The sequence below is a fragment of the Coffea arabica genome, chromosome 2c (genome assembly GCF_036785885.1).
Source record: "Coffea arabica cultivar ET-39 chromosome 2c, Coffea Arabica ET-39 HiFi, whole genome shotgun sequence".
NCBI lineage: Eukaryota > Viridiplantae > Streptophyta > Magnoliopsida > Gentianales > Rubiaceae > Coffea > Coffea arabica.
In genome coordinates this window covers 21,384,321-21,403,680 of record NC_092312.1, presented here as the reverse complement: position 1 = coordinate 21,403,680, position 19,360 = coordinate 21,384,321, and the positions used below count along the sequence as shown (strand labels likewise).

Genomic DNA, 19,360 nt, shown 5'->3' with positions numbered 1-19,360 from the left:
ACAGTTCACGTCATGCAATATACATCAGACTATTTAGAGTTTTTATGTTTTTGACTTAATAGCAAAATACATCTTATGTTTTCGTTTTGGTTTCTATTAGCCATGAACAGATTTAGAAGGTTGCTATGTTCCTGTGACTTGATTGATTCTGAATTATTATCGTTTATTAATATTTCATTCGACTTCTTTTCTTTTCACATTAACCTTTAAGCCATTTATATTAAGTACCAAAATTGATGTTTTGGTAACGGGTTGACCATTCTTTTGTTTACAGAAGATCAGCCAAGATTTGATCTTCCCTATTTTCAAGTTTTTGAATGTCATCATATTGTCAATTTTTTTTTCATTTCGAATTATTAATCACTGAATTAGATATTTAAATTTACATTATAAGACTATTTTTTAATAACAATGTATTTAAGAAAGGTTATAATAGATTATACAATAAGTTTTGTATTTTATGAAAATATTTTTATAAACTACACTAAATAATTTATTATTTTTAGACAATTTCCATTCAACGAATGGATACAAAACTAGTTATTTGTTTATTTTCAAAAATTTTGTGCAAAAGCTCAAGTTAACAAACCCTGAGAAAAGAGAAACAAAAGCTTGATAAACACTAACTTCATAATTAAAGGTGATCAATATAATATTTTGATAAGTTCAAGAGACGAGTAAAAAAATCACGCGGACCATCACCAAATCCTTAAAACTTGGTAGAGTGAAATGTCAAGAATTCAACCCTTATCTTTTACCATTTATCACTTCTTTAAAAAATTCACATAAACGTGCAATGCACCCTTCCAACATGACAGTGCACTCATCTGGTTTTTTTTTTTTGGGTGTTGGGGGGTGGGGATCAAGGAAGGTAAAGAACATGAATGGAGATCGTATAGCAGCATCAAAATCTTCATCCATCCACAGCAAAGAAATTCAAAAACACCATGATGAGATTAGCGTAAAGCTACTAACTTTATTTCATGATCGGTAAATTACAAACACGTTACATTTTCAACATACAAACACCCAATTACGCGATCTACTATTCAGCTTTCCAGTTGATAACCCGAGACCACTCGAAGGCAACCAGAAACCAGCAAGTTCACGAAACGCCAGTGACTATGATATTTTTGGCGCTGACATGATTACATCTCATCCCTTTGGGCCTTGACATCCACGCCCGTATTGCTCCCGGCTTCCTCAGCGATACTGATCACCTTAGGCTGCTTCTTTTTCTCCCCAGCCAACTTTGGCACAACAATTTCCAGCACCCCATTTTCAAGATGGGCTTGCACCTTATCCAAGTCAGCATTGCCAGGCAGCCTAAACTGCCTCCAGAACTTGCCAACAGTCCTCTCAGCCCTGTGCCATGTATCCCCTTCAACTTCCTCTTCAGTTTTCCTCTCTCCGCTCACCCTCAAAACCCTGTTGTCTTCCACCTCAATCTTGACCTCCTCCTTCTTAATCCCTGGAACGTCTAGCGAGATCACGTGCTCCTTCGCCGTCTCCTTCCAGTCAGCGCGTGCCAAGGCCAGCGTCTCCACCCCTTTGGGGACCGTTAAAGGGCTGTGCTCCAAGATTCTAAAAGGGTCTTCGTTTGGAAGCATCATGTCCCAGAAGGAACGGGGAGAGTAGGGCATCAATGCCTCGGCTTGCTCAGGTAAAAGGGCTGCAACTGCTGCTAAAACCAGCAAGCTCATGAAGACGAACCTCGTAGCCTTAACCATTTCTTGATTTGATAGTTAGTACGAGCGACTGAATGAGTAGCCTCGCAGCTGGAAAATGGAATCAGGGGAATGGTCGTGGGAATTAGCTAAGAGTGAGAATGATAAGGAGGGCCGCTGTAACCAAGTATGAACGTTTGATTGATAGAGAATGTTTTAGGATATTTCACACTTCGCTGGAATTGGTGTTAATATATAGGTGACGAGGAAAAAGTTTGAAGGTGGTTCTGGAGGATTCTGCATCACTTGTGGTGCTTTGGGATCCCGGGGGTTCAGCGGGTTGTGGTAGTGAAGTCTGGTCCGTTCTACAAGTTTCTGGAGGGATGAGGAAGATATGGTACAGTAACACTTAAATAATTATCTGGAACCTTCGGATCAAAGAACAGCTGTTATGAGTAAAATTCGACAATTCACTGCTGTTGATCCCTACAGTTTCTGTGTAATTTCTTCCATTACGCACGTGCACATACATCGAATATACTCAGTATGATATGGCGAAGTACTGCGATGTGATACCCTACAGGTCATACATAATTTACCTCGAATATATGAATAACTTTTTTCGCGTATATGATTTAACTTTTCTCGATTGCAGTTTGCGTAGATATAGATTATTGTCAATACATTTCTACTATATTGGTCAATTATAGGCATTTTCCAAAGGAAATAAATGTCTGTACTTGCAATGAAAGTTTGTCTCAAAAAGAAAGTGTCTACAGGGTAAAGATTAAGCAAATTATTAATACACATGCAGAAAGAATTATAGATTAGATAATATGGTGATACAAATAGAGAAAGTGTAAATAAAAAGTTTCAGACCTCACTTAATACCAAAAAAAGATTAAAAAAAATTATAAATGCATGTGAAAGAAAAGTTGAATTGAACGATAAGGTGAGAGGAAGATTTTAAATTCAACGTCTTCCACGTGTAGTAAAGAAAAAAAAACAAAAAAAAAGAAAGTTGGTGATGCACCAAGTACTGTATTGGCCAATTATGGGCATTTTCCCACGGAATAATGTCTGTAATAGCAACAAAAGTTTATCTTAAAAACGTGTCTTCTGGGTAAAGATTAAGCAAGTTGTACAATAAATAGCTAGAGAGGTATTTGACACGCACAATGAGGACATGCAATATTTCTGGAAATAACCCAATTCAATTCAAGATAACCATGGATGGAATCTCTCTTCGATAAAACTTTTGTAGCATCACCTCGCAAAATTGGTTCGCTTAAGTTTCTTATCCAGCAGAAACACGAGATTGTGTCTTTACAAAGAAATCAAGACTGGGGCAGAATCATAATGGAGATGAATCATTATGTTCGAGACAAAATATTGTCATCCAGCGAGCCCAACTTCATAACCATGGGAACAATCTAGAAACATGCGCATGACGGATAAAGAAAAGGAGAAAGAAACAGCGAGACGTGTATTAAGAGCATATTTTTATCTCAAAGCTTCACAGCCACCAAGTTGTGAAAATGTTAAGAAGGAATGGCAAGATTGTATGCATCTCAATTACCAAAAGCTTTTTGGAATTTGATAATGCAGTTCAATGCGCGCTCAAATTCACCATCTTCCAAGGCAATTGTGAACCGACAATAACCAGGAATTCCCGTCCAAGAAGCACTATTAATGCACAAACCAGTGCTCCTAAGCATAGCTTCTCTAATATTTGAGTCATCAAGCTTGGCTTCCCAGGCAGCTGAATTTTCACTGACCTTGATGGATTTACCAAGATAGGCAGATGGCTTTGCTACCATAGAAAGACCTGCATGAGCTTCTAGTACCTCCCAACCACAATTTTGAAGGGTCTGATAAATTTATCACAATCAAAAGAAATTAGCATCAAGTCATGGTTCATATAACATTGAAACTACAAAGCAAATAATAGAAGTTCAGCATATGGAAAACATGGACCTTACAAACTAGACATACTGTGTCTAAAAATAGTCAAAGTCCGACGGAAAAAAACTCAAAAAGTAGTGGAGACAGGCTATAGAATAGTTTACAATTGATGGTCATTCCATCTGTAAACATTTTTCTACCTAAATTTACCCTGCACCATTTTTTGAAACAATGAAAGTGATTGGCCTTTTTGAACAAATTGTGTACCACATTACTAATAGTAAATTTTGTCAGAGTCAATGGCACAGCGGTAGGTATACAACTAAATTCAAGATCATCATGCAATCTATTGTTGCTGGATATGCATTTTCACAAATGATAGGTGACAATGCATTTGATGCTATCTTACTTTGGAAGCTGAACAATTAGGGCCAAAGAAATCATAAGAAATTCAGAGTCAAATTAAACAATAAAGGCGAGTACTGGAACCATTTCAAAAGAATCATGGAATCAGTGGAAGATCTTATTTAACAGAAATATTTACCTCTTTGAAGCGCTTATATCTGGTTTCCATAACCTTTTCCTGCCCACCAACACAATTCAGTAGGCTTCCTCCTGTTTGCTCTCTGAGATCCAACAACTTCTTGACAGCGTATTTAATAGTACTGTGTGGTTTGCTTAACCCAGGAAAGCTATTAAAAGCATCAATCAAAGAAGGCTGATTCAGAAGTAGAAAACCAAAATTCAGTCCTCCAGTAAGCATCTTCAGAAACAATCCCCCCAGCAATGAAACACAAAAAGATGGTTTGGCAGATGAAGTTAGTGCTGCTAAAGTAGACTTCAATTCCCAGCCACCCCAGCCATCGTTATATTCGACACCCGAAAATGATGTATCAATTATCACCCTAGCCCCAAACTTTGCACAGACTGATAATATATCTTTCATCTCTCCATTACTATAAAGTAATCCAGTGGGATTGATAGTTGGTCCAGAAATATAGATCCAAGGTTTATTCACAGTCTCAAACACTCTAGCAAGAGTATTTTCTGTCAATTTATAGCCTACTTCAGAACTGGTTGGGATATTTAGAATATTTGCTCTCAAGAACTTTGCAGCAGCGACATAATTCCCGTTTGATCCAACTGGGAAGCACAAGGTTCCACCTTCTTGAAGGCAGCAAAGGACCAACTTATTGAAAAGAGCTAGAGGACGGTCAGCATACAAAAACTCTGTGCTGCCATCTGTTGGGAAACCATAACTGCTGCCAACAAATTGAGTTACCCCCCTTGTTACCTCAGTCTCTGACTCTACAATGTTCTGTCTTGAGAAACTCCCGAAGATAGCAGCCTTTACTGCAGTTGGAATTGGCAAAAAGCTTTGATCCACGTCCATGTGGATCAAAGAAGAGTTGTCTGTTTCAGTGATAGACAACTCAGCGTGATCAAGGACAGATATCGCCGCACTTGAAAAGCCAATCATCTCACTTGCTTTCCCCTTTTGAGCTCCTCTCTAAAATCAAGTGTACAGGGTCAATTGATTAGTAGACATACCTCAAGTGTTCTGGAAAGCTTTGCTTAGGAATTCCAATGCCACAAATAATCAACAAGGGGATATTGGTAAACATTCAGAGCATCATACAATTTTTAACCCAAATTCTATAATAGACAGGCAAGTAATTCCGACTTCCCACGAATAAATGATAGACAGAGCATTTTAAGAAGTTCTGAAGTACCCAAGGGTACAATCAAATCAGGTAAAACTGAAATTATGGATTCATACAAGTAATCAACAAAGGGATATTGGTAAACCGTCAGAGCATCATATGATTTTCAACCCATATCTATATTAAACAGGGAAGCAATTCCCATTAATAAATAATAGACAAACTACATATTAGAAGTTTTGATATAACACTGTGCAACCAAATCAGGTAAAACTGGGATTATAATTTCATATTATGCACTTTTTGGACATCCATAAACAAATATGGAATGGATGAACAATAAGAAACACAAAAACCCAAAAACAAAAAAAAAAGAAGGGTAAAAAAGTTCCATTTCATGTTCAGCTTTTAACAGATGTCACCTAAATAAAGACAAATTCTTTTCAGCAAACTGCTCCATCTGGGTAGATGGAGTATGTAAACACATTATCTGGCAGAAAGACGAGAGAAGAAATAAACAAGTATCAAGGTTTTGCATCGTTGTACATTTCTTACACCTAACATTCTAGTGATGCACACATGTGCACATACAAAAGATTACACATAAAAGATGAGTAGGAAAACCATAAATGCTTAAAGGAACTAAATGTCACTAGCAATTTATACATATTTGAGGGTTATGTTTATATCCATATCAGGCATGTCTTTTCTTCATTTGTATATATATATATACACAATACATATATATATACACAATATATATATACACATGCATGTATATATATTTAAAAAGCAACATGAAATAAACGGCAATTCCACAGTAGTACCACTATAATATTTTTAGCTAAAATATTTTCCTCCAATCAAATGGCATTTTCTTATGCCAAAGCCAACTATCAACAAACAAGGTAGAATCTAGACAGTTGCATTGGCCAAAAAGGGGAGACAAGTGGGTTCATAATGCTTATAACCTTGTCAAGCCTTAAATTCGGAGAACCCCACAGGAAAACACTCTTGAACAAGCAGAAGGAAGGCAAGTAGAGATCATTCACTAACCTCTACTGCAGGATGTCTATCTGCAAGCTGAAATGCTAGAAGCTCATGGAAGAGGCAGCCGTAATAGTATTGACTAATTAGTGCAGTACTCCCTTGTAAAAGTTCCAGAGTCTTGGACAATGCTTTAAGAACTGTTTCTTCTTCTGATATCACAAAAGCGACTTCAAGATCAGAATAAACCTGGAACAAATTATATGGTCGGATATTAGAGAAAAATAGTGGATCTTGCAATCCGTCGAGGCACTAGACAGGTCAATTCTCTGGAAGATGATAAAATACATAAAAGAATGACATGCACACCCGGTTTTTCAATAGGCCACAAACAATTGCTGCATGTGAAGGAAGAGGAGATCCAGCAAGATACTTTATGACCCCATTGGAACTAGGGAGGCTAGATAGCTCAAAGTGGTCTGATATGTCTATAAAAAGACGAGATCCAGTTTCTCTAGTAGCATCCAAAAGGTGTTCAAAGGCAGAACTAGTAACAGACTCAAATTCAGCTATGCCAGTGACTACCACCTGGGGCTTCAATTTCTTTATTAACTCTACCATCAAATCCGACTGGCGAGGAGCTTCAATCACAGTGATCACCTCCTCCGAGTTCTTACAGGTTTCTGCAGTCTGCAAAGAGCCAAATACCTGGCAAGTTAATAGAAGAGCCCAACAAGAGATTTTGAATCCAACTGGGACTAAACTGCTCTGCTTCCCACTAGCCAAAGTATCAAGGACACAGTACGCAATAAAAGGAAAGATTGCCAACTCAAAGAATTGTCAACCATATTTGTCAGCAAACACTTCTTTATTTACATAATGGCAACATAGCTTCCATAATGTATTACAATAATCCTTCATGCCTATAGCATCAGAGACTGCAGAGAAGGAGAAAAAGATGGGGGGAAAAAGAGAGGGGGAGGAAGAGAGAGGACCTCATGTTTCCTTTACTTTAGATATGCGTCAGGGAAAAGAATTCTAGCAAAACGTAAAGTAAGCTAACCAAAGCCATGTGTTACTAGACATGTCTAGTAGATTTCTTGGAAAATGCCAATAATTATTGAATCTAATTTTATAATCTGTCATATTTAGTTTGTAAAATCTCTAGTCAGGTACTAGATTCAAACTTAAAATAATAGCTCCATTGCCTAAATCCAATCATGATCAATTCAAGTCCAGATGACAGCCTAAATAATCAAGGTGATCATATGCAAGTGTATTGTCAACGAAACCATACCTCAACTTTCAATGATGTTAACCATTGCCTAGGCAGGTTTCGCGTCAGATGTTCATCCACAATGGCAAGACGAGGTGAGAACAATCGAAGAACATTCTCAATTGCCACAGTCCTTGAAGGAAATACAACAACATTCTAAAATGCAATTGAGAAAATCAGATTAGAAAATGCACATTATTTTACATGAAATGGCAAATAAGATTCTTGCAGAATAAACTTTTAACATAAGCTATTGCTGATAGGCAAGAAACACCAAGAACTGTAAGCATGCTTGCACAATTTTAGCAGAAGAAACACATGGCAGTTCAGAAAAGTGACGCTTCTAAAGGTAGTCAGATTCAGGTGAAAACAACATGCCCAACACATAAATTAGGATAGAAATTGGGCAAGGTGAATGAGGATATAGCTAATTGAGCAAGAATGGAGAAGTTAAAGACCTGTAATACATTAGTATAAAGAATCCCTATAGTTGTCGTCGATAAAAACCACCTTCTTGGGGTTTGGCTAGTTTATTGTTCTAGAGACATGCTTCCTTTTGAGTGATAATGCCTAGTCAAAAACAAATTATTGTGTGGTAAATGATCTGATAACTTCTCTTTCCCTAAAAAAACTCACACTCATTTCCGGAATAATAAAACAGTATACTAGAAGTAACCAAGTCAAGAGAGTACGTCCATTATTAAATAATCAGCATTGAACATAATTCTGAGCTTGACTATGTTTTATCAAGTTATCATTACCACAGACTTAGGGTATAGTAGTACAAGAATAAAGTTTTACATAGAAAGAAGTTTTATCATATGCATCTGTTATTCTCTTATTTAACTGGGTCTGATACTTAAACGGAAGACCTCTGCTTATCGATCTACCAGATTCATAACATGTCTTCAGTCAAACATGTATTTCAAAGGTAGATGTACATTTGCAGCCACAGATATCTTTTCAAATTCATGTATATGATGATTATTCTTCATAAAAGTGAAACTTTCCGTAGGTTTATGCCACAAAGGATCTCTCTTGCTCTTATCTTAACTAGGTCTAGAACCGGGACCCATGCACATTGCAATGAAATTCAGCAGTCAAAGGAGTTCAGTCTATTTATTGTAGGAAAAAAATTTTTAAGGATGAAAAAGAAATTTTGTATATCACATACAAATAAAAATCTTCAGTAGAATGTTTCCTTACATCAGCACTGAGTGGAATATGATGGTAGGTTTTCATAAACCCCGCAATGAGACTTCGGAACTGTTTGCTTCCTGCTGGTGGCTCATAAGGCAAAAATGAGTTCTCTTTAAGAACACTAGCAAGGTAAGCTAGGAAGGGAATTTTCTCATCTGCAACAGAATCATCTTCAAAGGACAAATCTAAGGAGTTGCTGATGTCATGGAACCCATTTTTGAGAAACTCAAAGATCTTTTTTACCTGTCAGATTAGCTAAATCAGCATCCCTTTATTTATGCTAACACATAAACTGGCCTATCAGCTTGATGCATTAGATATTGAACTTCTACAGTACAATGTAATACCTGACTTGGTTGACGGAGTTGACAACTATAGACTGATAATGCATGTGAAATACGACCACCAGCTTTTCCATAGGCCCATGCAGTTCTAGCACAAATTGGCTGATCGCCACCAAGGCCCATGAAAAATTCAAATCGATGCGGACTATTCTTTTCAATTTCAACTAAAGCTGATATATCTGTGTCAGCAGCCTGCAGAGAAAGGCTTCAAAAGGTGTGCAATTTCCTCAGTATCATGCTTGACAGGAAAAGGTACATACCTGAAGAATTTTCGTTTGCCAAAGCTTGGTAACACAGAGACCACGGCGCTCAAATAAGCGCTTACAAACAGCATGTCCAGGACGACCTCCCATATTGAAAATCATAATCCCCATAGGTTTTATGACATCAATTCCTTCTTCAACTGCCCTTGCAATCAGCCCCAAACCAAACTGATCTTCCACAAAACCCTAAGGACGAGCAAAAACTGTTTTAAGAAAATCAGAGTAGCAACTTTCTCCAGACCAGAAGAACAAACTACACATTATTTGTCATAGCAGCCCTGCGAGAACTAGTAGTATAGTGTCAAAAAATAAGATAAAGAGTACATTAAAGCCTAAGCACATCATTAAAACTTCTAAATAACTGTTGTAATATAGGGATTAAAATTGCATTAGTGAAGTTTGATAGAAATGGTTTCTGGTACAGTTCTCTGATTGAACAGAAGAACAAAATATCAATCTTATATCTGATTCATCTGGAGATAGGACATCTAGCAGATAAAATGGAACCAAGATATCTAATATAACTTGCAATCAGACACATCTCCAAAAATATAAGCTTAGAGGAGCAGAAATCACTCCAAACTCGTAATTCAAACTATACAGGAGCTATCCAAATTAACCAGACAAGGTTATGATACTTCAAAAAAAGGAAAAAAAGGAAAGCAAAATTGTTCTGCCTAGCTATTTATCTAATCTGACCACTTTAACATGTTAGCAATTCAGTCACAAATTCTCAAAATAGAATTTATGTCAAAAACAGAGGAATACAAGATGAATCTCGAGTGAACCCATGCCCAAATCAAAAGGCTAACAACTTAAGAACTCCTGAATAGATTGAAGAACTACCACATTTTCCTTGATCCCCCAAGACAGACAAAATGCTTAAGGACTGAAAGATCTCATGAGTATTCCTAAGATTACTATTTTCAAGATAACATTAGAACAAGCAGAACAATCCATAAGCACCACTGGACAACTATCTAAGCTTGAACTCTCCAAATCACATGCCAGGGAATGAAATCAAATATCCACCAACTCGGGTTTTCATACCAACCTGTAGTGCACAATAGTTGCTCAATGAATACAGAAATTCTTCACTTGCATATTCAGTAATCATCTTGGACATAGCATCTGGATTAGGGTTAAGAATCTGCATCAGAAACCAAAAGAGAAAGAGAATTATACGTTTTGCACTCAACTTCTAAAATGATGCAAAGCAACACAATGATTCAAACATTATCAGTTTTGAAGACTTCAAAGCAACTCACAGTAAAGGAATGTACCTGTGGTATGCACCCAACAATTCTTTCCAGCTCTATCTTATGATCTTTGCAGTAAGACAGCAAGTCAGATTCATAAAATTCTACCCTATCAAGCAGAGTTTTATTCTCCTCATCGTAAATTGGTTCGCCGTTGTCATCCAATGCATTTAGATAAAGATTTATCCAAGCCACTTTTACTGCCCTTGGATTTATATCAAGACCATATACCTGTAAAAATGTAATTTAGAAACATTGTGAAACTAAATTTGATCAAAATGATTGACTCTAGGAGCCATCAAAGATAAGTAAACACATGCCACTAGTATTTGTATTTTATGTCATTCCCTGATGTGATGGTTCATATTCATTTAAGAAAGAAGAACCACAGACCTTCAAAGGTGACCACTTCTCAGCAATAGCTATGGATATCCATCCATTTCCACAACCAAGCTCAGCTACTGTCCTGTCTTTGAAGATGGAGTCAGGATGCCTGTTCAGCCCCTCATAAAAAGTAAAGGACCAATCCTCTGGGATAAAGATACTGGGTATGACCATCATTGTCAGCTTCTTTCTCACCTGGAAACCTGCAGCAGAGAAAATAATTGTTTCATCCAGCATATGTATTTAAAGGCATTTTTATCAATTCAATTGCTGGTTTCCTATGTTTCAGAATGAAGTCAAAGGATTATATTCCTCAGTGTAATAAGCCTTGTCCTAAAAGCTTGACCTTGACCAGGAATTGCTTAATGAATTTTGAGGAAAAATTCTTTGTAGACCAAAAAAAAAGCATGCACAACTTTTATATGTGTATAGCTTTTGGCACACATATTCTAAGGCAAAACATGAAAGGTGAATACAATGCACAAAAATGTAGAATGAGTTCTTCTTATTTGACCCAATAACATGATTAATTGAAGTTTGAAATGTAAATCATATAACTTGACTTAAGCAGCACATGTTAAATTATTCCTGTCTAAAAAGATGTCCAATTTGATGTGCAAAGTTCTATACTACAACAAGCCCAATAAGATGAACTGTGCAAAACCTTCTCAGGACCTGTTATCCTGCTCAAGACAAAACTCATGCCACTGCACCACACATCAAAGGCTTCAGTGGCTTAAACTTCAGCTAACTATCTTTCTCTATGATTTTACCCACCCAGAATGTATTCTGCACCTTTCTTCTTATTATCCTGTGATTGCTTCCTTGTTCTGGTAAAAATAAGAAGGGCAGTTGGAATTCATTTGGTAAGGCTAGCATATCAAATTTCCAATACTTCCCTTCTTGCTGATCATCTCTTACCCCTCCTACTAAATGAACCAAAATATATTACAATAATTAGAAAGGACCATGGACCTGAACTAGTGTTTTAGCATTTTCTTATCTTAAAAGGCCTTTGTGGCATCCTTTTGGTGTCTTTTATTTATGAGGGAACCAATGTCAATAAAACCAGGGTTGTGCAAATTGAAGCCACCGAAATATCTTAGATAAACCATAAAAAACAGAATGTAAAGATTCATGGAAAGCAAGATGAATGCAGTGTGGGAAAAAAAAAAGCATGATCTTCCTTAAACAGGTGTAGCTTAGATGTTCTAATCCAGAAGGCTGAGACTCGTCTAAGAAGCATTATCCATGTGACAAAACCATTATAATTGCAATCTAGATAAATGTAAATTATTTTTTAACTCTTCTTCTCCCTAGTTCTGCCAAGCAGATAATTAACTTGTTACCCTTTGTAATTTTCAAAAGAAAAAAAAAGGCTCTAAATAAATCACTTCTGGGGGCTGCACAATTTGGGAACTGTGCGACTCTGTTACTTTCTGAATAAAACAACAGCTGGCCAGAACAAAATGGAGTAGCATAATAGCATCCAAGCAGAATTGGAGTCTTTTTTTTTTCTTTTATTCTGTTTTTGGTATATATGAGCAGTTAATATCAGGCTGGGTACTTTTATCGATATTCCAAAAAGGAAGGGTCAATAGCCTTTAAATCAGTGTATACAGCGATTTAGCTTAAGATCAATGCTTACTTTGTCTTTTACTCCGACATAACAATTCAACCACCACATCCTGTAAACAATCAAATCACAACCAATCCTTTAGAGTTAAGAACCCCAAGTCCACCCCCAACCCCCAACCCCCACAAAAAAAAAAAAAAAAACCCACTACATCCTGTAAACAATCAAATCATAACCAATCCTTTAGAGTAAGAACCCCAGCCCGCTCCCCAAAAAAAAACCTCACCTGCTCCCTCCCCCCCCCCCCCAGGGCAAAAAAAAAATAAAATAAAAAAAGAAGCTACCATACAATCAAGCTAGCGACTACGTTATGATGTTAAACTATACATCATCCAGAAAAAGTTGAACACCACGTCATCACGCCTGGCCAATAAACTCAGTCGCCGTCACACCTACAAAGTTCATTTCTCAATTTTTATGAATGGATATCGCATTTCCTTCATTACTTTCCAAAATAATAATTAAAAAAAGCTTGTCATTAACATGAAAAACACGGAATGCTATCAAATACGGGATTGTATATGGAAATGGGGAACGACCTTCAGATTGTTCAAGATAAATATCTTCAATCCGGAAATGGTAACTCTGGAGACATTTCTCAGCCGCTTCTTTACTGTCGAACCGTTTGTGGAGATCCGACAAGAAAATCCGAGCATCTTTCCGGGTTTCAGGATCCTCCAGCCGCTCCAGAAGTGATCGGAAAGCTCTGTAGGCGGCGTCACCTGACTGCTCGCACTGATTAAGGAACTCATCCATGGATTTCTTACTCGCCATTGCCATTGCGCTTTCCAAGGCGCCGCCCGTTCGGTCAAATGTCTCACTGACTGGGGGGTGTGTGTGTGTGTGCGCGCGCTGAAGAAGAGTGAGGAACGAATAACTACTTGTAGTTGTAGTGCTGCTACTAGAAAAGGAAAGCGAAGAGGCGCAAATAATAATGAAATAAAGTGAAAAAATGAAAAAGAAAAAGGTACGGAGGATACATATTTCCTGTTTAGTTTTAGGCTTAGTTTGGGAGTTTAGGATAGAAAAGAAAAGAAGGGAAAGCTTAAGTTATGAAAGAAGAGAAGAGAAGGGAAGAGATTGTTATGTTGTTTGGGAGTTTTGAGAATTAGTGGAATGATTTTGGACATAGAAGTCATTAAATATTTATTCAGAACCTTTTTAAGGATAAAATAGGCATTTTAAAAAAAATATCAAGCTTTCTCCAAACTTTCTTCCCATTTCTTTCCGATTTGGGAGGAAGCAATTTTTTAACTATTCATCTTTTCATTTCATTTCTTTTCTTTTCTTTCCAACTTAAAACTAACAAATGAAGTAAAAGTAAACTTTCTCTTCTTTCCCTTTCTTTTCTATCCAAATCTTTCACTCCCAAACGAATTAGGGGCGGGGAATGAATAAATTAATTTCCGGATATTTGACTTTTTGGGTGTAAAGGTGACCGACCGACCTTTTATTATTTCTTATAGGCTAGTATGAATCCCAACGTGGAACTTGAAGTTAGTGAGAGGAACAAAAAGTCTAGACTCTGGAGATTTTTTATGATATTTGGTTGTTAAGGAAATATCTAGTGAGCAATCACCTTACGGTCCACTGGAGAAAAAATAATTGTATATGGAGTGCAGTTTATTTAATTGGAGTATGGAAGGTGAGAGGGAATATAGAATGGAATGGCAACAATCCATGTATATCATCTCGAGACAAAATAAAATAAATAGTCTATAATAATTTTATTTGTTTATTTAGGGTACATTGAATTCTAAGTATTAGCTCATGAGAAAATGTATTTAGGAAGTTCTTTTTTTTATATATAAATAATATCGCTATTAAAAAATTAGGACAGAAAAAAAAAATTTTGTTAGTGGGGGAAATACTAGTTTATTTGAGATAATTACTGTAGTACTTTTTGTGATGTGATGTATGTGAGATAAAAAAGATGATTTGAATTTGTGAAACAAATTATTTTTTTTTTTTAAATCATTTCAATCCAAACACACTTATTAATTCTTTTTTCCTTATTAGTATAGTAAAGCAATTAATGATTCATGAATCAATGAAAGTGAGTAATATTTTCTAAAATTGCATGCTGGGTCGTTTTGAGTTAAAGATGATTTATACTCGTCAAACTAATATGTTGCAAAAAGGATTAGTTAATCATCTAACTCTCTATTTTTCTAATCTTATTTGAGTCTCTAATTTTCTAACAATCACGAAAACATCTTGTCAAAACAAAGTTGGCCGAAACCATATATGCACGTGCACGGAATACAATTGATTGAAACCATGCATGGGGTTGGCCATTCATGCAATTCATATTGAAGAATCTGATCATTACTGAATCATCATCATCAATTAACACAGTACAATTAACCAAAGCAAAAAAAAAAAAGAGAGAGAAAAACCCAAAATAGAATGTGAAAAGAAGGGTAAAAGAAAACAACTAATCAATAAAAAATTATGGAAATTAAGGTGAAAAACGTAGATATGGATAAGGAGATTGCGAGAACACAAGTAATTGTCAATGCTTGAGCAGTTGGAAAAGATCCTTTGCTTTGGAAGAAGCCAAAGGGATTTCAGCCAGCTAAATTCTACACTACTAAAATAGATAAAAAAAAAAAAGGAGACAAAGGACATATACTGGACCTTTGTTTTTATACTAGGGATAGTTTCATAAACCTCCCGTGAGATTTTGACAATTTCACTTAACACTTCTAAGGTTTCAAAAATTACACATATCACCCTTGCTCGTCTAAAATGACAACACTAACCTTAACATTCTAATAAATCTCTCTTGTATGCCATGCCTATACAAAAGTATGGGTTTTATAAACTTTTTTTTCCCTTTTTCCTTCTTATTAATTTCTCTTATATTTCATCTAAAATTTCGAAATAACTATCAATTAATGTTGTCCCTAATATCTATCTGATTAAACATTTAACTAGTAACATTTTTGATAACTTTTGAACTCCTTTATTCTTTGTATCAAAATCAACAATAACTTAAAAACAAATGGTCCAAATTCACTATCAAACTACAGTAGTTCTGCCACTGAACTAGTCGATAAACCTTTAAAAAAATCAAGATAATATTTTATTCTCTATCTTAAAAAGGATCTATATCTCCAATGAAGCATTATAAAAAATAGCCTCTTATAGCAATAGATTTATTATTATAATTGATTATTAAACAACAAATATTGACACGAAAAACTTGATACTCATTATTCCTTTTGTAATTATGTCAAATTACTTTACAAGAGTTTAGAAGAATAAATTAAACCTTATAAGACAAGGATATTTTAGAATATTCATTAAATTTTTGACACTACTTTAAGGTTTCGTAATAAAAGCGTCAAATCAAGGGATGTAAGTGTAAATTTTAAAATTTGGATGGAGCTAAGTGAAATAGTTAAAAATATCACGGAGATTTCTGAAATTATACCCTTATAATAGTACTACTATAGTCTCTCGTTCAGAGAAGACAAAAGAGAACTTTCAGTTATGGATATTTTCGTACAGGAATCTGCGCAACACGAACAATTGCGCTGAAAGATTTATAGCTCCCATATCTCGATCTCATTTCCCGAGGTGCGGTGATGGTTTTGTCCTTGAAAATTTTGGGCGCCAACTGAACTGCGAGGTAATTTTGAAATCAAACAACAACTATGGACTCAGATTAATTATTCTCGCTATTTTGTTCAATAACCCCGTTTGGAACCTGAGTTATTTAGAAATTTGTCTAAAACTTTACTGCAGGTCACTCTGTAGAAGTTGTAAAAAAATTTACTGTACAAATTTTTTAAAAACTTAACTCAAATTAATTCTAACAGATCAATGTTAAAAAATTAATTAACACATTACCCAAATTAATCAACATGGAGCTTTCAACTCTGTCCGAAATTGACACCAAGTATAACAAATCAACGGAGGGGAGGGCAATTGACTCAGCAGCCTTTCTCCAAATTTTGGCTTATTTAATACCAAAACCTTAAAGAATCCAAGACCGCAGCACGCCATATACAAGGAGTAATCAACAAAAAAAATCCAGAAAATGCTTCTGGCTTGCTGCGGTTTCAGTTCCAAAAATTGAAGCGTGGCTGGCTCAAATCTATGCTACTAGCTGAGGGGAACTTTCCTAAACGGAAGCACGGCAGTCTTTTGCTTTCGGACTGGCACAGCCGTTTGTCGGAGGGACTGAATCAGCTAAGCCGAACCTTCGTTCACCTTCCAATCAAGCGCCTCTACTCTGCAGGTCAGAGCTGCAGTTGTTTCCCGGCGCTTCTCCAAGCTCTGATCACCTCCACGTCGAATGGCCAAATTGCGCAGGTGAGCCGGGTAAATTGCTGTACAGGGCACCGCTTCTGTGAGTTGAAAAAACGAGGAACAGTCCAAGCAGTGTTTTTTCGGCAAAATCGTGGGGTTTCAAAAGAAGATGCGGCAAAACGACATCGTTTTGCTAAAAGACTAACAAGGGAACAAACGTGAGTTTTTCTGAATTTTTTGGGTTCCTGTAGCAAAAGTTGTATAAAAACTAGTAGCAAACAAACTTGCTCAAAAACTTGGGTTCCAAACACCCCCACAGTATTTTCAACCAATACTAATGTAATATAATGGGTTTGAATGCACAACGAATCATTAGTCTAAAATGTTACAGAAAAAGAAGCGCTAATTTTTTTTTTATGTTGAATATGTGTTACACAAAATTGCAAAAAAAGTTAGACATATTTTACCTGTCCGCCATTATTGGAGCAAGAATATCCTAACATATACTTGTTTTCTTGCAATCATTTTTGCAACAAGTAAGTAAATAGTGGCGTTTTCTCTTGTGATTTTTGCATAATGTCAGGTGATTCTCTTAAGGTTTCAAAATAACTATATAATCTTCTATAGTTTTATCATTGGGAAAATCGTCCAAAACGTCCCTCACATTTTGTAAAATAACTTTTTTCGTCCCTCACTTTTAAAAGTGTAATTTTATATCCCTTACATATTCACATCGGATAAATTTAGTCCCTAACTAGGTTTCCGATCATTTTTTGGCCGGAATCCATCATGTGCAAGGCACATGATCATTTTTGAAGGGTAAATTATATTTTACATAATCTCATCTATAGTTTTTCACATTTTATAAAATAAATTTTTTCATCCCTCACATTTTATCAAATGATTTTTTTCATCCCTCACATTTCACAAAATAAATTTCTTCATCTCTCACATTTCACAAAATGAATTTTTCATTTCTCACTAATTATGTGTGTGAATACATTTTTTTAAACACACATATATGTCTATTTGATTTTGCTTAATAATAATAGTATAAACACATGTATGTAATTGAGCTCAACTTGTGGGCTATTTTCTTTTTTTTTGTATGATTATGACTAATATTTACCAATAGAATCTTAATTTGCATATTCTTATTGTATTTTGACCGAAAATAGCTTTATTGGCTAACTTGACAATGAATGCAAGATTATTTACTAGCTAATACCAGATGAAATCAAATGATCACGTATAATATATGGTATTCGTATTGTTAAGTGAAATCAAATAGACACGTACATATATTTATACTATTCGGATTATTAAGCAAAATCAAATAGAGACATATACTTGTGTTTAAACAAAATGTATTCACACACATTTTTTTTAAGGTTTCCCTCACATACATAATTAGTGAGGGATGAAAATATTCATTTTTTGAAATGTGAAGGATGGAGAAATTCATTTTGTGAAATATGAGGGATGAAAAAATCATTTTATAAAATGTGAGGGACGAAAAAATTTATTTTATAAAATATGGAGGACTATAGATGAGATTATGTAAAATATAATTTACCCTTAAAAAATGATCACGTGCAAGGCACGTGATGGATTCCGGCCAAAAAATGATCGGAAACCTAGTCAGGGACTAAATTTGACCGATGTGAATATGTAAGGGACATAAAATTGCACTTTTAAAAGTAAGGGATGAAAAAAGTCATTTTACAAAATGTGAGGGACGTTTTGGACGATTTTCCCTTTATCATTTATGTAAGGTTGAAAATGGAGGAAATGCACAATAAATTATAGTAATTATACACAACGCGTTCCAAAAGTGTCACGTGATCATACACAAAACTACAGACATGAACGCATGCTACATTTGTATGATTTTAAATTTAAATTTGAATTCATATTGTATATAAATTAAGAAATTTAATTTCTATCTGTGGACAATTGTTGGATGTAATAATTGTAATTTGTGCAGCATCCTTTAGGAGTTTCAAATTGTATAGTCACAATTTTGTACTCCCTCCGTCCCACTTTTATAGTTTTGTTTTCTTTTTTCGTCTGTCCCAAATTGTAGTCCACTTCCCCATTAAAGAATGTAGTAATCTTTCAAATTGTCTAAAATACCCTTATTAAATATCTTGTTATTAATACATTGTTATTAAATACTAACTCACTACATTGAATACATTGAGGTTTTCCAATGCACTATTCGTGATTAGCATAAGGGTATTTTAGGAAATTATTAATCTAAATTTATGTTTCCAACCAAATTAATTACACTTTCTTAATCTGTGTGAAAAAAAAACCAAGACTAATAAAACGGGACGGAGGGAGTATCAGAAAGTGGCCACATAGCATTACTTTCAACGAGTGGTCTAGTTTATATATTTTCGAGGAGACATTTATCGCACTGTTAGGGTACAGGTTTTGATGAATACAGGTATCATTAGTGTTCAAGAGTTCTCAACTCTTTGGACTAGGACCGTTTAAAAAAAAAAAAAAA

General features: G+C 35.5%; 2 protein-coding genes across 3 annotated transcripts; both read right to left on the bottom strand.

Annotated features, from left to right (window-relative positions):
• Positions 1-956: 956 nt before the first annotated feature.
• On the bottom strand, positions 957-2,058 carry LOC113731964 (22.0 kDa class IV heat shock protein). Its single transcript, XM_027257519.2, has one exon. The coding sequence runs from the start codon at positions 1,728-1,730 to the stop codon at positions 1,149-1,151; it is 582 nt and encodes a 193-aa protein (XP_027113320.1). The 5' UTR covers positions 1,731-2,058; the 3' UTR covers positions 957-1,148.
• Positions 2,059-2,884: 826 nt separating this feature from the next.
• Positions 2,885-13,519, bottom strand: LOC140003690 (methionine S-methyltransferase-like). Of its 2 annotated transcripts, none has more exons than XM_072075232.1 (12): positions 13,125-13,519; positions 10,959-11,152; positions 10,590-10,796; positions 10,361-10,456; positions 9,304-9,492; positions 9,047-9,235; positions 8,706-8,942; positions 7,521-7,655; positions 6,593-6,913; positions 6,293-6,472; positions 4,117-5,082; positions 2,885-3,538 (listed from the first exon to the last, which is right to left on the bottom strand). In XM_072075232.1, exons 1-12 carry the CDS (start codon positions 13,363-13,365, stop codon positions 3,239-3,241), a joined length of 3,255 nt encoding a protein of 1,084 aa, XP_071931333.1. In that variant the 5' UTR covers positions 13,366-13,519; the 3' UTR covers positions 2,885-3,238. The 2 variants fall into 2 exon arrangements, with proteins under 2 accessions (XP_071931333.1, XP_071931334.1); XM_072075233.1 differs by lacking the exon at positions 13,125-13,519 and adding an exon at positions 12,598-12,620.
• Positions 13,520-19,360: the final 5,841 nt, after the last annotated feature.

What these genes read in the sequence shown, in the direction of transcription:
- LOC113731964 (XM_027257519.2), bottom strand. Translation starts at nt 1,730, where the DNA reads ATGGTTAAGGCTACGAGGTTCGTCTTCATGAGCTTGCTGGTTTTAGCA.
- LOC140003690 (XM_072075232.1), bottom strand. Translation starts at nt 13,365, where the DNA reads ATGGCAATGGCGAGTAAGAAATCCATGGATGAGTTCCTTAATCAGTGC. An exon ending in TTATCTTGAACAATCTGAAG is followed by an intron (nt 11,153 to 13,124) that starts GTCGTTCCCCAT and finishes TCTCTGCTGCAG; the next exon opens with GTTTCCAGGTGAGAAAGAAG. An exon ending in GTGGCCTATTGAAAAACCGG is followed by an intron (nt 6,473 to 6,592) that starts GTGTGCATGTCA and finishes AATTTGTTCCAG; the next exon opens with GTTTATTCTGATCTTGAAGT.